Source organism: Castor canadensis, chromosome 11, assembly GCF_047511655.1.
Source record: "Castor canadensis chromosome 11, mCasCan1.hap1v2, whole genome shotgun sequence".
NCBI classification, from domain to species: Eukaryota; Metazoa; Chordata; class Mammalia; order Rodentia; family Castoridae; genus Castor; species Castor canadensis.
Genome location: NC_133396.1, coordinates 133,652,051 through 133,666,428, shown reverse-complemented (window position 1 = coordinate 133,666,428; position 14,378 = coordinate 133,652,051). Strand labels below are relative to the sequence as shown.

The 14,378-nt window shown below is 34.4% G+C and overlaps 1 protein-coding gene across 16 annotated transcripts in view; it reads right to left on the bottom strand.

The window, feature by feature from the left end:
- Dennd1b (DENN domain containing 1B) overlaps positions 1 to 14,378 on the bottom strand; it is a 231,054-nt gene that overhangs the window by 115,160 nt on the left and 101,516 nt on the right. For all 16 annotated transcript variants that reach the window (XM_074048718.1, XM_074048714.1, XM_074048709.1 and 13 more), the window contains 2 exons: positions 3,183 to 3,252; positions 2,415 to 2,495 (listed from right to left, as the gene is read on the bottom strand). In XM_074048718.1, the coding sequence (XP_073904819.1) occupies positions 2,415 to 2,495; positions 3,183 to 3,252 (151 nt within the window). The remainder of the gene's footprint in view (positions 1 to 2,414; positions 2,496 to 3,182; positions 3,253 to 14,378) is intronic.

Genomic DNA, 14,378 nt, shown 5'->3' with positions numbered 1-14,378 from the left:
AACAGTATGAAAGTTCCTCAAAAAACTTAAAATAGATCTATCCTACAAGTCCACCAATATCACCACTATGTGTGTAACCACAGGAACAGAGGCCTGTCCATCTGCATTGCCACAGTCATTGCAGAGACAGCTGTGTTCCTGTGTCCACTGTAGCACTACTGATAGTGGTCAAGAGACGGAATCAACCTAAGTGTCTCTTAATGGATGAATGAATTTTTTTAAATGTGGTATATGTACATAAGACTATTCAGCCATAAAAATGAAATCCTATCATTTGTAGCAACATGGATGAAACTGGAGAACATACATTAAGTGAGAGAAGGCAGATACAAAAGGACAAATAACCACATGATTTCACTCATGTGTGCAATCTAAAAATCTTGATCTCATAGAAGCAGAGATCAAATGTGATTATCCTGATTTGATCACTGCACAATGTGTACATGTATTCCGCTCTGCCCTATAAACCACTTCAATTATTATGTCAATTAAAAAGAAGATAAAACAAATGTGAACAAATAGTACATTTTTATTTCTTATTAATATTGTACAGTAACTGCCTCCATTATTTTGGTGCCTATATTTTCCTTAGCTCTTTAACAATGTATTAGAATGACTTTATTAACGTGATGCTTTCAAAGAAAAATGACTTCTTTTTTTGGAAAATCTAGAATTCTTCCGTGTAATTCTTGATCTTTCTTCTAAGGTACCACTGGCCACAAACTTTTGATTCTTTTGGCTCCAATGACTTATAAGTCTGAGTTTCTCCTTAATGGCTTTTTTCTCATTCTTCCTGGATGTCCTTTCTTTTTCCATTTCTGGGCAAATAGACTTTTGCCTTTTCTGTATGTTATTTGTCATCTGTTCTCCAAACAGGTATATCTATATCTGCTGATGACTCCCAAATTTGAGTTTAAAAATTCCAGGTGATCCTAGACTTTCCATTCCCCAATCTCCAAAAACAACTAAATGCTTCCACTTTTCCAGTGGACAGCAAAAGAGGATATAGATATAAGGCAGAAGACATGAGAGGAAAGAATGGACATGTTAAGCTACATGGCAAGAGCTTCACAAAGCTGGAAACTGAGCTACTTCTAAAGACAGTCTGCAAAGAGGCTTTAGGGCAAAAGGAAAGCATGATGCTCATTCAAGAAGCTGAAAAGAACAATGAGGCCAGAGTAGAGAATCAAAGAAGAAAAAATGTAAGACCAAAAAATTAAAAGTTGGAGTAAAGCAAAGAAGTTAATGGTATTGAAAGCCTGACCAAAAGTTTGGAAAAATTCTACATAAAACAGGAATGACAAATGATTTTTAACAGACAACCCATTCGGGTCCATTCCCTCACCTGTGGGAACTTTGTCCTTTCTTAATAAGCTTTTCTACCTTCATTCTCAAAGAAAAAAAATTTTTTTAGCAGGGGACTCTACAGAATTTAAGAAAGTTTAATCTGACAGTCTTAAATAAAGGACCAGAAGGAAAGACTCTAGCCTAAGGACAATTCAAAGTGCTGAAAACCTGAGCTAGGGTGGTGACAGTGGAAATTTAAAGAACAGTATAATGTATAGTTTTATTATTAAATAAAACTATAGGAGACAATTCAGGAGAAAGAATGTTATGACCCAAGAAATAATGTAAGAATGACAATGTTCTTATCATCCAAAAAATGCAGAAGATCTTTTGTTCAAGTTACCTTCCCTCAAAATTTTTCTTGCATCATTAAGTTTTTTCTTCTTTATTGGGACAGAAATTTGTTATTATTTGGGAAGAAACAAAATCAATATAAATAAATTTTAAATTTCTATTTGGTATGACAAATTAACAAAGAATACTAATGAAAATACCCACATTTTACGGTGAAGTTTATTTACACAAACTCACAAAACTATGAATGCGTTTTTAGACATAAATGCCATAGCTAAGTCAAAGTTCTAACAGTAAATAATATATCTCATCACAGGCTTGCTGTTTTGACAAACCTTAAATCCTATTTCCAGGATTTGTGATTATTGTAGAAGGTGCATAACAGGATCAAGGAAGAATGAGGCACCTCTTACCTGAATTTTCATCCTGTATGTCATTATGACATTTTCTATTTTTATTAAGTACTATTCATTTTGCTACGCATGGGTTTCACCTTAAAAATCAATGTTCCTTACAATCAAAACATCCCCATAGATTTGGTTACTGTTGATAGTTTTTTTAACTGCAATTTAACAACCACCAAAATACACAACTAATATGTCAAATTATAATAGTTACAACATGCCAAAAGTCACAATCATATCACCGAGTAATGCTAATACTATCATTGAAGCTTCCCTGAAAGCAGAGGTGACATGGTAGTTTCAAGAAGGTGTGTTCTTATGTGAGAAACTGTTATGTCTCTAAAAGACAATTACTAATTAAGCACTTACCACACTCAAGTTGACAGGAGTGTTTGCCTTTGGTACTGGGTGGTTATATAGTGATTTGAGAGTTTCATTCAAATCATTTTCCTGGAACAAAGAAAAATTCATTAAATAAGTAAGGTATATATCAAGCAAATAACATTGCTGGTGGGGATGTAAAATGGTGGTTCCTCAAAATTGCCATATTACCCAGCATTCACACTTCTAGGTATATGAAAAAAAACTGAATGTAAGAACTGGAAGAGATATTTGTACAACCATCTTCCTAGAAGTATTATTCACATTAGCCAAAAGGTGGATACAATTTGTGTTCACTGACACATGAATGAACAAGTTATAGCACATACATACAAAAGAATATTATTCCTTAAAAAGGAAGGAAATCCTGACATATGCTACAACATGGGAACCTTGAACACATTATCTAAGTGAAGTAAGCCAGTCGTGTAAGGACAAACACTGTGCAATTCCAGCCACATGAGGTGGATAGAGTCAGAGGGAGATTCAGTAAAATGGTGGTTGTGAGGAAGAAGGGAGAAGGAAATGGGCAGTTACTGTTTAAAGGGGACAGAGCTTCAGTTTGTCAAGATGAAAAGTTCTAGAGTTGTGTGGTTCTGATGGTTGGGGAACACTGTGGATGTACTTAGTGTCACAGAGTGACACATTTAACATGGTTAAAATGGTAAACTTTATATTATGCACATTTTAACACTTAAACTTTAAAACTTTATGTTATACATATTTAACAAAAATAATAGAGAAAATATAACTTACAAGTTCCTTAGCCAAGTAATCTGCCAGAGTATTCAGAAGCTTGTAATATACTTCAAACCATGGAAGGTAACTGTAAGAAATTATTTCAAGACATATATAAAAATATAAATGTATATATATATGTATATATATACATATATATATATATACATAAAATATAAACATACCTGAACTTTAGAATCACGAAACAAGTACACAAAATAAATACAAAATTTGTATTGGTTCAAACATGTCGGCCCTGGAGAATGGAAAAGAACTACACCCACATTCTCTTTACCATCTGAAATTATTTTACATATTATCCTCTATTAGCTATCATAAGACAAATCGCAATTCAAAGTTCTATTATAAAAGTTGTTTATCACACACTTCTATTTTGTATCACCAGTATCTAAAATTACTTAATCCTATTTTATGTAATCACTAAAAGCACTCACAGGATAAAAATTAACTATATGAAGATGTATAAAAGCTAATTTTAAAAAGCTTTTAAAACAATGTATGATTACAGTCTTGTGTCATTTAATTACAGGAATACATTCTGAGAAATATGTCCTTCGGTAATTTCTTCACAGGAGCATCACAGAATGCACTTATGTAAACTAAGACTGCTTCGATATTGCTAGGGAACATAATTTTATGGGACTATCATTGTACAGGTGGTCTGTCATTGACCAATGCATCATTATGCAGCACATAACTCTTTCAACGATTACTGAATTGAGCACATAATACAACAGAACCATGTGTTTAAAGCCAGAGATCAGTGGCTCATGCCTGTAATCCTAACTACTGAGGTTGAGAGGACTGCAATTTGAAGCCAGCCTGGACAAAAAAACATTTTGAGACCCCCATCTCAACAGAATAAAATCTAGGTGTGCTGGCATGCATCTGTCATCCTAGTGAACAGCAGGATCATGGTCCAGGCCAGCCCAGCTCAATGTGAGGCACTGTCTCCAAAATAACCAGAGCAAAAGGGGTTAGAGGTGTGGCTCAAGCTGTAGAGCACCCGTGTAAGTGAAAGTTGAAAAACTTAAACCACTGGTAAGGTAGAAAATAACACAATAAAATCTCTCAGAAACAAGAATACAGAGACAAACAGATAGCTAACAGAAAAAGATGTTAAAATATTAGGGAATCAATCTTACAAATTATGTAGTGAACTAACAGTAATTCCAAAAAGAAACAGAAAGGGGAAAAAAAGAAGTGAACATTTCTAAAAAGTTACAAGAGAATTTCCAAAATCTTTAGGAATGAGTCTCTTGTCTGAAAGGGCAACTAAACAACATATTCAAGGAACCAAACCAGAATATCACTGTACATTCTACATCAGGGGATAGCAAAGTGCTGAAGGGTTTCCAAAGAGGCAAACAGGTGACAAACAAAGGGACCATATTCAAACTGTCACTGAACCTCTCAACAGCAATACTGGAAGTTAGAAGATAAATGCTTTCAAAATACAGAGGTTAAATTTTTTGTACCCAAGAATTCTATGTCCAGAGTAGCTACAAATAAAGAGGGAGAATGGGATAATAACATTCCCAGTCAAGCAAGTACTCAAAAATTCACATCCTGATAACCTAACAACATGAGGAAAACCAAAAAGGAATACAGGAACGTAGGAGATAAGAAATCTAAGGCCATGAAAGAATAGAGAAGTGCAAAGCAAGACCCATGCAAAGGCCTACAACCAGTTCAGACTAAAATAGTAACAAAAGCTTCCTGGCTAAAGGCTAGAATGGGGTGTTTAAAACAAGCATGTTGTTAGCTTCGGGGGAGCTCAGAAATTGTGCAAGCACCCCCACAGATTTTGGGGAATCTGAAATTCAAAAATAATATTGGTAATTTTGATTTTTATACATATTAACTTGCCATGGCCTAATTTTTAGATGATTATTCTAGTAGATATTTCATTTACCAAAAAAACAAAAAATCCTTAAAGATTACTGTTACAGTAAATCTTGGTTTCCAACTTGATTTGCTTAATAAACATCTAGAAGACTGGAAAAGCACACCTCTGGGTGTGACTGTGAGGGCGTTTCCAGAGACAATTAGATCATGAGGGCTTTGACCTAATGAATGGTTCAATCCATTGATGAATTCAAAATTTGAATAGACTATTGGGAGGTGGTGGAACTGTGGAAGGTGGGGGCCTTTTTTAGAGAAGTGGGTCATTGGGGGGTGTCATTAGTGCTATACCTTGTCCTGGTTGCTGCTATTACAGCCCTGCTCTGCTTCCTGTCTTCCATGATGTAAGCTGCTCTGGTCTGGTTCATAGCCATCAAAAAGTGAACAGCATCTTCCTTCACACACTGCTTGCTGACATGATGTTCTGCCCAAGCACTTGGAGCTAAGCAACCATGAACTAAACTCTCTGAAACTTTGAGCCAAAATAAATCTTTCCTCCTTTTAAGTTGTTCCCACAGGAATTTTGCTCACAGCTGCGCAAAAGTAGCTAATACAATTACTAATACTGTTTTAAATGATCAACTCAATGTGATGGAAATTATTACATCATAGTTTCTATATTCATTATAACTCAAAGGCATAATTTTCACAGTGGTATCTTTCTACCAAAACATACTATAGTATAACAAAGTAATTTTTCATTTGTATTTATTTCATTCTCACATTTCAACATTTATTGGGCTAAAGAAATTGCTATTTCTAGAAAATTTCAATTTGTCATTTAGTTCAGACCTATGTGTTCAGATAAAATAAGACCTAATTTACTCAATGACCATGCTAGCCTGTTCTATCCTACACTTAAGTGTTTAAAAAAAAGAAAAGAAAAAGCTAAATTTATACTGGGTACAAGAGTTCAAGTCTATAATCCTAACTTCTTGGAAGGCTGAGATCAGAAGGATCACAATTCAAGTACAGCCTGGGCAAAATGTTTGCAAGACTCCATCTCAACCAACAGCTGTGTGTGGTGGCCTGCTGCTTGCCGTCTTAGCTATGTGAGAGGCTGAGATGAAAAGATCTCATCTCCAGGCCAGTCAGGACAAAAGATTTCGAGAGACTCTCTCTCGAGTATGTGGTAGCATCTACCTGTCATCCCAGCTATGGAAGGAAGCATAAATAGGAGGGTAACAGTCCAGTATGGCCCAGGCAAAAAGCAAGCCCCTACCTCAAAAATAACCACAGTAAAAAGGGCTAGAGTTGTGGCTCAAACAGTGCCAGCCTTGCAAGCATAAAGACCTGGGTTCAAATTCTTGTCTCACTAAAAAATGATAAATTTATTGATTTTCGATGGTTACAAATCTACCTACTACTCCTTATGCTGCCATTTTCATCTTAAATAGTGTGAAATCTTATTAAGCCTTAATTCTTTTTTCCTGGTCTGCTATAAAAACAAAAACACATATATGTCATAGTTATAAGCTACTACAAAACAAAATAATTTTTTCTGCCCTCTCTACACTGAATGTATTGACAGCTCTTGAAGTACTCCTTTAAGTTCTTTGGTCTTCTCATCAACATTATTTTTATTAGTTGTCTTTCATTTTCTATTTCCTTTGACATTATAAGGATAAATCAGAAGCCAATTTTTCATCAATCAGCTAATTTAAAAGCATATTTACTGATAAATATAACTTAGATTATCCATTCAGTTGGTTTTATAAGTGATAAATTGAAATAATATTTGATACGTCCATATTTTGGCTACTCTTAAAATTGCTAAAGTTCTCATTTATGCTAGGCATTTTGGTATTCATATAATTATTACTGTCTTATAAATGTCCAAAAATACTTTTACTGAATTTTATCCTAATAGTGGGCTATGATTTCATCTACAAACTAGATTAGCACTATTTAAAAATAAGCTTTACCCATATGAGATATGACCCCCAACTTACATTATTATTCTATTTGGGAAGTAAAAAATTCACTATTCAGGTTTATGCCCAGCTGTGGTGCAGAGGGTAAAATCTAAGAATTCCTGAATTTATGTATTAAAATAATTCAAGTCCACTAACTATATGTACAATGGTACGCTATGGTCTTTATCTAAGTTATCTCATTTAATTCTCACAAGAATACTTTGATATATATTTGACTAAACTAAGGTAAAGCAACTTATCCAAGTCACAAAGTTACCAAGTGGAAAGTCTGAGATTAAAATTCCACTCAGTGCAATTCAGTGAATACACACATTCCAACATTCACCAGAGACAGCGCTTGAATTAATAAGTACAATGACCAGACATTTTTCAGGTAGCTAAACAGACTATAAGAGATCCATGGTGGTTTGATCTTAAGTCAGCTTTCTTATAATTTCTATCCACTGAAGCCAAGTGTATCTTAAATTTGATTGTTTGACATTCAGACCATTGCCTTTATATGTTTTATTTTATTTTTTTTTCCATTTTTCTTTTATTATTCATATGTGCATACAAGGCTTGGTTCATTTCTCCCCCCTGCCCCCACCCCCTCCCTTACCACCCACTCCACCCCCTCCCGCTCCCCCCCCCTCAATACCCAGCAGAAACTATTTTGCCCTTATCTCTAATTTTGTTGAAGAGAGAGTATAAGCAATAATAGGAAGGAACAAGGGGTTTTGCTGGTTGAGATAAGGATAGCTATACAGGGCATTGACTCACATTGATTTCCTGTGAGTGTGTGTTACCTTCTAGGTTAATTCTTTTTGATCTCACCTTTTCTCTAGTACCTGGTCCCCTTTTCCTATTGGCCTCAGTTGCTTTTAAGGTATCTGCTTTAGTTTCTCTGCGTTAAGGGCAACAAATGCTAGCTAGTTTTTTAGGTGTCTTACCTATCCTCACCCCTCCTTTGTGTGCTCTCGCTTTTATCATGTGCTCAAAGTCCAATCCCCTTGTTGTGTTTGCCCTTGATCTAATGTCCACATATGAGGCAGAACATACGATTTTTGGTTTTTTGAGCCAGGCTAACCTCACTCAGAATGATGTTCTCCAATTCCATCCATCCAAATTAGTTTGTTTAGATAGATAAATTTCTCAAATGCATTTGATTCCTTCATCTAATAAACGTGGTAAATCCTTTCAATTTTAAGTTTTGTGTCCAAATTTTGAAAAGAGCATATCATAGTCTGTAATATGGTGCAAGATGCCTTCCAAAATGAATAAACCTATTTGTCAAATTCTATATATGACATGCAAACCTAATGGCAAGACCTAAAGCTACATTATCTAGCAACCTTTTCCTCTATACAAGATTCATTTGTGAAATAGTGAGACAGACTAATTCTTCAGCTGTGGTCCTCCCTGACACACCAGTGTGTACTACCACCATAAAGAATGCAGCATAATTACACACATGTGCTCTTAGTGAACATTTACTGGTTCTTGGTGATAACTATATATAGATATATATGCATATCTATCTATCTATCTATCTATCTATATATATATAGTGCTTTTTAATAAAAACCTAGCCATGCTCCTAGAAGTGAACAGGGAGCAAGGATACTTTCTGCTTCACTCCTTAGGCCTCTAGAGCAGGTTGCAGACGGGCTCTCTGCAGGTGGCACCTAGCCAGTCCATGGCCATACTTGTGTGGTCAACACAATTTTGTGGCTGTGGTTATTGTTTAATTGAGTGAACTGCCAATTTATAAATCTCAAATAACTCACTTGAAATATTTCAATTTCTTGTTCAGAAGAACTGGCGGTGCTATACGGTAACTGCTCAACAGAAGATTTTCTTCTGACAAGAAAGTGATACACAAAGTAATAAAGTAATTTCAATATTTTTACCTAGAATCCCTTTCACACTTTAAATCAATGTTTATAGAAAAAAAAATAGCATCCCTCTTTTGAAAAAAATGTGGCTAAAACTTTTGATCTGAAGATAACACACACATGCATAAAATAAATATTGTAAATTATATCAGCTTACCTTGTTAGGTGTTTTTATTTTTCTAGTTTGTTAGGTAATTTTCTAGCAATCTGTGTTCAAAACAATTAATTACTGTATAAGCTCTTAAACTAATTACCAAAAAGTTAAAATGTTTTTCACTAACTTTTTTATTTCCACTCAAAATCTATTTTCATGACCAACCACAAAAATTCGAGAAAGTTAAAAAAATTGCTCCACATATTGTGAAGAATGAATCTGACATTTTATTAAATATTTAAAAACTGCAAATGTATCTTCTTTAACAAATAATAAATGTGGCTGTCATAGACTTGCAAATATACACATACACAAAAATATGTTACAGCTAATTATTTTAAAACCAAAATACCGGAGGTTAAAGTTTAATTGTAAGATTATTTCCTTAATTTTCTATGAAGACACAGGCAGAAGACACATATCACAAATTCACGAGTTCATTTGTGGTGTAAGACTTCCCCACACTGGTACTTCCCCTACAGAGCTGATAAAACTTTTACATTCAAAAGGCAAAGGTTAAATAAAGGAAAGGAAGTGTTTTTTGTCAAGTACTCAAGTGACCACTCACAATCTGACAGATCAGCAGGAACCTAACATAGTAATCAAATAAAAGTAAGGAAACTGCCTTTCCGTAAAAAAAAAAAAAAGTCTAAAGTCTAGAGGCTGTTTTTCTGTCTGCAAAATTGACACAAAATGTGCAAAATTGAAACATTATGCTTGGAAGGGATTTGCCCAAAGGAAGAGTGTGAAAGCTTCAAATTTGGTATGAGTTAAAGGGGGCAGGAGAACTACAAAGGCCCTGACCATAAATCTGTCTTCCTCATTGGAATATTTCATTTTGAACCCTTGGCGACAATTTTATAGTTGTAAAATTAAGTTAATCAAATTAGGGGAAAAAAAGGTATTTTTGGACTTTTTGAAAACATGAAAGCAATCCTAAATACAAAAAAATGGTAAAATGTAAACCAGTACTATCTCAGGATATTTTTGAAATCTTGACAATTAGGACAGATAAATCAGAGAAAGAACTAAAGTATATAACAATGTCTCAAAATTAAATAGCAACTTCCATGCTACATTGGGCTAAACTTTAACTTTTCTTCTAAAAGGTGACCAAAATGAATAGAAACGAAAAAAGGTAAATTCAAATTACTTTAAATCTCATAATAGGGGTAAAGTGGCTCTAATGAAACATGCACAAGTGTTTAACTGAGAGCTCTAAGGAACGCAGCAGGTTTTGAAGGGAGGTGTTAAGTCACTCAGAACTTGACTGCATGATGTTACTACTTACTTGTTCTCATCGTTAGTCGTCTTATTACCATCTTTAACCTACGACCCCCTGCTATTCAAAAAATCTAACCAACAGTTAGTTTTTGCTTGTCCTAAATAAAAATTTTCTATCACCTTACATTGTTTGGTTTTATTTTGTAATATCTTAAAATTCCTTATATGTTTATATTGCTTTTATTATGACTACTCTTTTTTTAAGTGACTGAAGTATTTTAAACTCTTCATTACCACCAAAAACTCAAGAGACATAAACATTTTTCTTTTAAAATTTTTAGATCACAGAAGCAAACTCATACATTGGTGGGTAACTACAAATGAGATTTTTTTTTTGAGGGGAAAGGTATATTTGATAACAATAGAAAAAGTTAGTGTTTAGGATATTTCAGAGAAACACTCGTTAGTTGTGCTCAAGAATTCTAATTAATTTGCTACTGAGAATGAACACTGAATAATCAAGCCAGTGTTTTCTCACTATCCGATGCCTAAGACTAGCTTCAGTGTAAATGCACTAACCTTACACAAATGATAGCTTCACGGACAAGATATTAAAATTTTATATTCAAAAGTAATAATATATGTCAGATAAGGTATATATAACTGCCTAAAATAACATATAATCAGAAGGAAATATTTCTGTGGAATTTCAACTTACAATGAAAGAAAAAACTAAGTGACCAATTGTCAAAGTAAGCAGGTGCAAAACTTCTGGGTACTTATGGAGTATAATATAAAATTCCCTGGAACTTTTTCAATTTATGAGCTACTCCATATAGTTTCATGTATCATACAAATTATAAATAAAGGCTATAGTCAACCATTTAGTTTGATATTCTATAGCAAAATTTGTAAGTGAACCTTAACAAGTCTGAGAGAAATGAGACTAGAAATAAATACCAAAACATAGACATTGATTATGTATCACAAATATAAGTGAATTTTATTTTCTTTTCTAAATTTCTCTGGATCGTCTATTTTTTTATGATAAAATGTATTACTTTTGTCATTAGAAAACATGGCTAAAAACATTTCCTTGACGTTCTTACACAATCCCTGTTAAGAACAGGGCTTCTCCATCTAAGACACTGCTACAAAACTGACTGTAAGTCTTTACTCTGGTAAATACTCAGGACAGCAGCATGTCCTAGTCCACATTCTCTCTCACAGAACAGTTTATTAGGAAGAAAACTGGCCCAAAAATGAAGAGACCTAATTATTCTGAACAATTTTATGAGTAGCTCATTAGATTGTCCTACCTTCTTTCTCTACTTCCTTTCAAAAATAGTCACTATTTATTCTGTCTTAGTTATATATAAACATATATATGGTATACATATATAAGTACATAATATACATAAATAAACATACATATGCATCGTAAACATTGACTTCTACTACATCTTAAGGGCTTGGTGCAATTCAATGGGTTGGGTTGGGGGAAGGGAAATCAGGAAATACATTTTAGGTTTAGTAACATTCCTACAGCCATTCACAAAACATTTGCACCACATTGACCATTCTTTATGAAAATTACAGCAAAATAATACTTGCTAGCTCCAAGACTATCATGATTATTCCACCAGCAGTATGTATTCTTTCACACCATGACCCTGAATTTCAAGGGCACAGAAGTAAACAGCCCCTTTCCTATTCAAAATCCTGCTACACCGCCATGACCACCTGATGGCCTCATGAGTGCCCATGTTGACACAATGGTAAGGCAACTTCTCATCCTACAAACACACTACAAATTTCACCTGACAGAAGATGATCTGGCTAAATTTCCACTAACTTTTAATATGCTGTCTATAGTTCCAGAATGACAGTTTATTATCTATATATTAATGACATCTCAGAATTTTAGAACAGGAAAAAATTGTTGGAAATAATTTTTTCTCATGGAACATTGGATAAAAGGTGAAGTATATAATGTTTTAAAAGTTTAGTTATGCCCTTCTAGACTTTTTAATAAGTATCAATCATACATTGATTTACAGTTTTTGTTATGGATTAGTTACTTTTTTCCTAAAAACGTTGTTATTAGCATACATTAGTTGTAATGGGGAGATTAATTGTGACATTTCTGAATAGCTTTACACTGAACATTGATTAGGTTCTCTCCTACCACCTCTCCCCCTCACTCCCCTCCCTCTACCTACAATAATTGCAAAATGTTTCATTGTTCTATTTTATGTAGGTATACAAAGAAAACTGGCCATATTCACCCTCCTTCACCTTTTCCCACAAGTACCCATCCTCACACAGGACCTATTTCACAGTTTTGTGTTTCATTCTGAATTCCAGAGTCAGTATTCAAAAGGATTTCTCAATGTATCTCAGCTGGAATATACTGCACTTTTGACAGTTCAACTTCCTCTATCACTCTCTTAGCCTTTCCCTCCTAACCTCTATTATTCAACAGCTTTCAGTATGTATCCTGATATTATCTACCTCTACAGATGCAATGTATTTTGACATTGTTGACTATCATTCTTTTTTCCTTTTCATCCTCCTCCCAAGTTCCCCAGAATAGTTCCACTATTACAAACATGTTCTATATACAAATGAGTATATAGAACAAACATGATAATCTGAACCTGGCTTATTTCACTTAACATGATGTCCTCTGATTCCATCCATTTACCTTCAAACAACATAATCTCATTCTTCTTTATGGCTGAGCAGTACTCCATTATATATATAGCTCACATGGTCTTAATCCATTCAGCAGTTGTAGGGCATCTGAGCTGTTCCCCTAGCTTGGCTACTATGAATAGTGTTGCAATAAACAAGGATATGCAAGTGTCTCTACTGCATCCTAACCTATATTTCTTTGGTATATGCCTAAGAGTAGTATCACCAGGTCACATGGTACTTCTATTTTTAGTTTTTAAGGACTCTCCATACTGCTTTTCATAATGGTTGTAGTAATTTACACTCCCACCAAAAGTGTGTAAGGTTCCCTGTCTCACTACGTCCTTGCCAACATTTGCTGCTGTGTACCTGAAGACAGCCATTCTACCTGGGGTGAAATGAAAACAGTGTAGGTTCGATTTGCATTTCTTTTATGGTCAGGGAAGTTGAACACTTTTTCATGTATTTATTGGCAATTTGTACCTCTTCCTTTGAAAACTGCCTATTGAATTCATGTGCCCATTTCTTTATTAAATTGTTGATTCTGTGAGAGTTTAGTTTTTTGAGCTCCCTGTAGATTCTGGTTACTAGTCCCATATCAGATGAATAGGTGGCAAAAATTTTCTCCCATTCTGTGGACTGTCTCTTAAGTCTAGTAACTATTTCTTTTGCTGCGTAGAACCTTTTTAGTTTGATGCATTTGTTTGTATCTTAATTGCTGAGTCATTGGGGTTCTATTTAGGAAGTTATTGTCTAAGCCGATATGTACGAGAGTATGCCCTACTATTTCCTGAAGTTTCAGGTCTTATATTAAGGTCTTTGATCCACTTTGAACTGACAATGTTACAGGGTGAAAAATAGGGATCTAGTTTCAGTCTACCCCATGTGAATATACAGTTTTTACAGAAACATTTGTTGAAAGAAGTTGTCTTTTCTCCACCATATGTTCTGGGTTCCTTTGTCAAAAAATCATGAAAGAATGGTGAATTTTCTCAAATGCTTTTCCTGTATCTATTGAGATGATCATGTGGTTTTTGTCCTTGTTTCTGCTTATATGCTGTATTACATTTATTGATTTGTGTGTGTTGAACCATCCTTGCATTCCTGGAATGAAACTGAGTTGATCATGGTATGTGATCTTTTTGATGGGATGCTGGATTCAGTTTCCCAGTATTTTATTAAGAATTTTTGCATCTATATTCATTAAAGATATTGGCTGGTAGTTCTCTTTTTTATGTTGCATACTTGTTGAGTTTGGGAATGAGGGTAATATCGGGTTCCTGGAATAAGTGTGGTAGTATTCCTTCCCTTTTCATTTCTTGGAAAATTTTGAGGAGTATTGGTATCAGTTTTTCTTTAAAGGTCAGGTAGAATTCAGCTGTAAATCCTTCGGGTCCTAGAT